General features: G+C 55.0%; 1 protein-coding gene across 4 annotated transcripts in view; it reads left to right on the forward strand.

Moving 5' to 3' along the window:
• The window catches only part of Slc28a1 (solute carrier family 28 member 1), a 40,480-nt gene extending 39,074 nt beyond the window's left edge, over positions 1-1,406 (forward strand). For 3 of the 4 annotated variants that reach the window (XM_074061588.1, XM_020183520.2, XM_074061587.1), the window contains 3 exons: positions 164-262; positions 353-464; positions 734-1,406. In XM_074061588.1, the coding sequence (XP_073917689.1) occupies positions 164-262; positions 353-464; positions 734-806 (284 nt within the window). In that variant the 3' untranslated portion in view covers positions 807-1,406. Of the gene's footprint in view, positions 1-163; positions 263-313; positions 465-733 lie in introns of all 4 variants that reach the window. The other variant, XM_074061589.1, reaches the window with a different exon arrangement.
• Positions 1,407-6,000: the final 4,594 nt, after the last annotated feature.

Raw genomic sequence — 6,000 nt, forward strand, 5'->3', positions numbered from 1 at the left:
CTGCCCACGGCCCTCAAGCCAGGCCAGGGAAGACTCCGTGCTCTGTGGGGAGGTGACACCTGTCCTCTGAGCACCCAGAGCAGGAGGGCAGGCAGATGAGCTGTACCAGGGATGTGGGGAGACACCCTGCTCCCTGAGCCCGAACACCGTGGTGTCCCTGCAGCCTCTCTGGCCCCCCAGCGAAGGAGGGACTTCTCCCAGGTGGTGCTGCGTGCGCTCCTCACGGGGGCCTGCGTGTCCCTGGTGAATGCCTGTGTGGCAGGTGAGTGCAGCCCAGAGACACGGCCCTGACATTCGGCTGGCCCTGGTCCAGGTGCTGGGGTCCTGCCCACCCGCTGCCTTCCCTCCCCAGGGATCCTCTACGTGCCCAGGGGGGCGCAGGTGGACTGTGGACCCCTCCTGAACAGCACCCTGGACAGCAGCAGCTTTGAGGTGTACCAGTGCTGCCGCCAGGCCTTCCAGAGGTGAGCTGGGGGCCTGGGCCCGGGGCTGTGGGGCGCCCACCGGCATGGAGCAGGAGATCCAAGTGCCAGGATGCCTTTGGCTCCAGGGTGTGGGGTAGGAAGGTTATGGCTGCTGCTGCTGTGTCCAGGGGAGGCAGAAGGTTTGAGGACTGACCTGGGGAGGGAGGGTGGACCAGAGACACACAGTGACTGTCCCAGGGTTGCACAGTCTGGCAATGGCCAGCAGAGGTGGCCTGGACTCCCGACTGTAAGCTTTGCTTTCTTCTCAGCACCAACCTGGAGTTCAGCCCTGAGGCGCTGGCCACCTGCTGTCGGTTTTACAACCACACGGCCTGCGCTTAGTGGGGTCGGGGATGGAACGTCTTTGTCATCTTCACGTCCTTGGGGGGCTGTGCTTCCCAGAATGCATCTCTCTCCACCTGCGCCTCCCTGTGCACCTCCTCCAGAAAGTCATGGGGCTTACACCTGACTCAGCCCCACAGTTAGGAAGAAGCCATGGAGTGACTGGACAGAAGACTGGGGACAAAAGCAAATGAAGGATGTGCCCCACTTCTGATCCCCTCTCCGTTCTCCCCCTTCCTCCCTCCCCAAACGAGAGTTCTCAGGGTCAGCTCTGCCCCGCTTCCCCCACATCTTCTCTGCTTCCCTCTCCTCGAGGGCTCACGTCAGCCTTCTCCTCTGCTGGGGGCCATCACCCCCAAAACCTCCTCCTTCTCCCTGCCCATTGGTCTCCCTTCCCCAGCACTAGTCCCCACCAAACGCTGACTCCTGGAGACCCTTCTTCTGCTTTCAGAGCCTCCCCACCCCCTTCCCCAGAGTGCTTCCCAAAGTGGTGTCCCGTGGAACACTGTCCCGTGAGGCGAGATGTGCAGAGGAGCGCACAACCCTCCAGGTTGAGCAAATGCCGGACTAAATAAAGTTTGTTGGGGTTGTTGGTTTTTACTGTGGACTGGCCATGCTTGATGTGCACAGGACATGGCATGTTTTCCCATTTTATTTCCCACAAGAACCTGTTTGATGGTTCTTATGGTAAATAAGGAAGGTGCTGTGCCATACAACTGGGGAGATACTGTTAACGTACAAACTGCTTGACCCTACAGAATTGTGACACTGGCAAATGTTTACGGAGCGCCGTGTGCCCCGCACTGCCCTCGGCGCTTCGTACATTTTTAACTCAGCCCTTACAGTAATCCTATGAGGTGTACAATTATTGTCCCTAGTTGAGGAATCAGAAGCTCAGAGAGGTTAAGTAACTTGTCCAGAGTGACACAGTCAGAAAGACAAGGAGGCTAGATTTGAACCCATGGCATTCAGTTCCATAATCTGTGGTGTTTAACCTCTCTGCTGGGCTGCTAGTGTTGGAGGAGCTCTGTGGGGTGACTCCCCCCACCTTCTTCCCCTGCCCTTTCTCCCCACCCCAAGCGCTCTGTTCCATAGGTCAGGTTTGACGTCTGGTCCCCGACTTTGTTTCTGGGGTGTGTCGCCACTCTCTGCCTCCCTCCTGCCCAGGCTCACTATTCCCAGCAGCGTGGGCCGCACTGAGCTGTGATGCTCCTGTCCCTGGGCCCACTGGGCCTCTGTGCTTTCACCTGACCTGTCACCTCCAGCTTCCTCCCTGCTGTGGGCTGGCCCTGGCCCGATGCAGGGGGAACACGGAGCCCTGGGCAGCCGTTACTGGGCTCTGCCGTTGTGACCAGTCCCACTTCTGCTCTGCTGTGGACTTTGGCTCCAGCGGGCACTGGCCTTGCCCGGTAGGAACCACCCCAGGCTGACTGAGTCCTTCTTTGCTCTGCAGAGTGAGGTCTGGCCTGACTCCCTCTATCATGGCTGTGGCCCTTGCTTGCTCTCTGAAGCTCCACTCGTCCCCCAGCCCTACTCCTGCTCCCCCTGGGATTTTGGGGGATGCCCAGCTGAGGGGAGCTGCCCAGATGACTCCCAGGATGGCCTTGCCCCTTCCCTGTGCATCTGTCAGCCTCAGCGCCTCCAGCTGGGTCATGGGACAGCCCACTCACCACACGGTCATGTGTTCCCTGGAATGCAGACTCCTTGAACTCAGGGCTCACAAGGCTTCTGTTCTCTCCTGAGGCACCTAGAGTGGTGCTGGACCCACGGATGTGCTGATCGAGGTTTGTGGAGTTGAACCACAGTTTCCCCAGGCCCAGTGTGCAAGGTGGGCTGCATAGGTTCTGATCTGGGGGTTAGGCCCAGAATTAGGGCTCCTTGGTCACAGCACCAAGTTCACACTCCCCCCCACCTACCATCGTGCACCCACAGAAGGGGGAGCCTCTGAGGATGGGGCTGTAGACGCTTATCACTTAGAGGCGGCCCCAGTGGGTACCAGAGGCTTAACTGCATGCCAGGCACCTCTGAGTCAGGTTGGCACAGATGCTCCATCACCCCTCCTGTGGCCTGGCCATGACAGGCATTGCTAATCAATCCATCATCACACTCCAGCAAGGACTTCAGACTCCTGTCAGCTCAGGGCTGCAAGAGCCACCACCGCGGAGTTCAAGGTGCCATCACAGAGCTAAGGAACAGATCCAAAGTGCCACTGGCCTAGGAGGGCCTGGGATTTTGGGGTGAAGCAGACAGGAATTAAGGAGCGGGGACTGTGTAGGTGATTTGTCTGTTCTACAATTACATATTGTAAATCGTGTCTTCCCAAAACTCACATGTTGAAATTGTACACCCATGCTGATTGTGTCAGGAGGGGGGGTCTTTGGGAGGTGATTAGGTCATAAGGGTGGAGCCCTCACGAATGGTGTCAGCGCCCCTGGGAAGGGGCTCCAGGGAGCTGCCTCACCCAACAACTACCAGAGGTTAGAGTGAGAAGCCGTCATTCTGCAAGGCCAAAGTGGGTCCTTGCCAGGCCTCCGCCAGGCTGGCACCCCTGGACTTGTAGCCCCAGAACCCAGAAATAAGCTTCTGCTGTTTGTAAGCCACCCGGTTGATGGCATCTTTTATAGACTCTGAACTAAGAGCTCCACCCTTATCACATCGTCTGAACTTGATTTCCTCCCAAAGGCCCCATCTCCAAACGCCACCACATCGGGAGTTAGGGCTTCCACACGAGCGCGGGGGAGCGGGGAATTCAGTCCAGCCCACCGCCTACTATGTGCCAAGCTCTGAGCTAGGCTTGGGGGAGGAACAGAGGTGAACTTGACTCTAGTGCACTAAAAGACTGGACTCTTCCTTAGAGAAAGGCACTGGTTCCAAGAACAGACCTCAAGACGAGCAAGGGGATGGTCCCAGCAGGGCTCTGCAGATGTCCACTGGCCCTATCAAGGGCATTATTTGAGGCTGTTTGTATATTACAAGTGGAAATAATGTCACCGTACTTTACAGTGTACATTAAGTGCTATCTGTCTTGACACAGAAGACAATGCAGTATTGGGTTGTCTGTAAGCTAATGACTGCACATTTTCTCACCTTGGGCTCAAGTTCATATTTTAAAAAGCCGTTTTAATTTGTATCAAATGTGTGACTGCGATTGCATATTTTTACATAAATAGGTTTCTTGAAACACGTAGACTCTGTGTTCTTCTGTATTTAGTGTATGTATCAACATACAAGGTTTCTTTGTTGTTTTGAAGTCCTAGTAGGGCGTCTGAGAGTCAATTGCGCTCAGTCTCATGACTGTGTGAATGACTTAATTTGGAGATATTAGTGAAAATCCATATTGACAACTCTTCATGAATGCCAGGCTCCTGTCTCCTCCTGCTGTCCCTTCCTGTTGTCCTCTGGCCACCAGCAAAATGAACTGAATGGCTGTGCTCACGGAAATACCTGGAAGCCACAGTGTGGGGACAGCAGAGCCTCCCTGGCAGGGCTGAGGTGGTCATCCAGGGAGCTGGCTGCAGCCAGGCTTGGAGAAGCCAGACAGAGCTTCCCTGGGCAGACCACAGAGGGACCATCCGGCTTCCAAGATGGGGCAGTGCTGTCAGGGGAAGGAAGGAACAGCTGGGAGACTGGCCCACTGGTGCACCCAGGCCTCCCCAACACATCCAGGGATCTAGGGGCACAAGGGGAGGTGGAAGAGATAAAGGCTCAGCTAGAACAGCCGAACCTGGTAAGGCACACACCATCTGGCCCACACAGCTTCCCACAGCCGCCTTCTCCACGCTCCATGTGGGACCAATACTTTACAACAAAAATGAGCCACTGGAAAATCATTATAAAGCGTGTGAGGTGCGGCCGTCCCTCGGTGTCAATGGGGATGGGTCCCAGGATCCTCTGCACATGCCCGAGTCCCGGATGCTCACATCCCTTCTGGATACAATGATCTAGTATTCACATGGATCCTCTGCACATCCTTACGCTTGGAGCCCTCCCCAGGTTATTACACTGCGGGTACGATGTAAATCTATGGAACTAGGTGTCGTGTCTGTTGCTTGGGGAATATGACATGTTCGGTTACAGATGCAACAGCCCCCTTCTGCTGCAAATTCTTTTTCTTAGAATATTTTCAATCTGCAGTCGGTTGAATCCATGGATGTGGAACCCAGAGATGCAGAGAGCTGACTGGGCAAGTTCCAATTCTTCACTGCTTGAGTCAGTAAAGTTGCTTTTCTTGTTGCCATGAAAGTTTCTGAATGTTATCCTCAACTTCAACATAACGACAGAGCCACAAGCACATGGGGGCCACACTGGTCCATGGTCCATGTTTTCGGCAGCTCTGTGCTTCTAAGTATTTTCTTAGAGAACTGTCTGCTCAGAGGCTTGCCTTGCTCTTCAGGGAAAGGCAGGTGGACTCCTGTTGGAACCCAGGAAACCTTGACTTTAATCAGAGAGAACATAGGAAAATTGCACAGAGAACGGCAGAAGTCCAAATAATTTATGAAAATTTCTCCCTGCAGAACTCCCACCCATGCCTGTGGGCCACGCTTAGTGAGGGGCTTCCAAGGAATGCTATGGAGAGGGGCAGTGAGGAAGGAATCTCGCAGTAGCGATGCCTCCATAGCCAGGTGGCCATCGTGACATCATCATAAGCCCTGCGGATAATCCGAACCCTGACCGCCGTGTTGAGAAGGGCACTTTGCCTCGTGGTCTTCCTCCCTTAAAGCCCACAGGCCCAGGCTAAACACGAGAGGTACAGCAAACAAACGCCAACGGAGGTGTATCTATGAAACGTCTACCCAGGCTGCCACTAAACTGTCAAGCTCACCACCACCAAAGAGACCCTGAAAAATGTCTCAGCCCAGAGGCACTAAGGAACCTTTGGTGCTATTGGAAGGCGGTAGAACCTTTAAGAGGTGGGGCCTACTGGGATGAAGTGAGGTCATGGGGAGGGGACCCTAGCCCCTTCCTGTCCCTCTGTCTTTGCATGTTTAAGTGGTAGGGTGCTTACCTAGCAAGCAGGAGGCCCTGAGTTCAAACTCTGGTACTGGGGAAAAAAATTGCATGGGGAGAAACCCTGCATGGACCCAGGTGCAACTAACTTGAAGTTGAGCCCAGGAGTGTCTGTCCTAGACAGGGCACGCCCCAGTAGGCACTCGCCAAGGTCTACATGGAACCCTTCCTGAGCCCTCCTCTCGTG

This window comes from Castor canadensis, chromosome 19 (assembly GCF_047511655.1).
Source record: "Castor canadensis chromosome 19, mCasCan1.hap1v2, whole genome shotgun sequence".
Classification (NCBI taxonomy): Eukaryota; Metazoa; Chordata; class Mammalia; order Rodentia; family Castoridae; genus Castor; species Castor canadensis.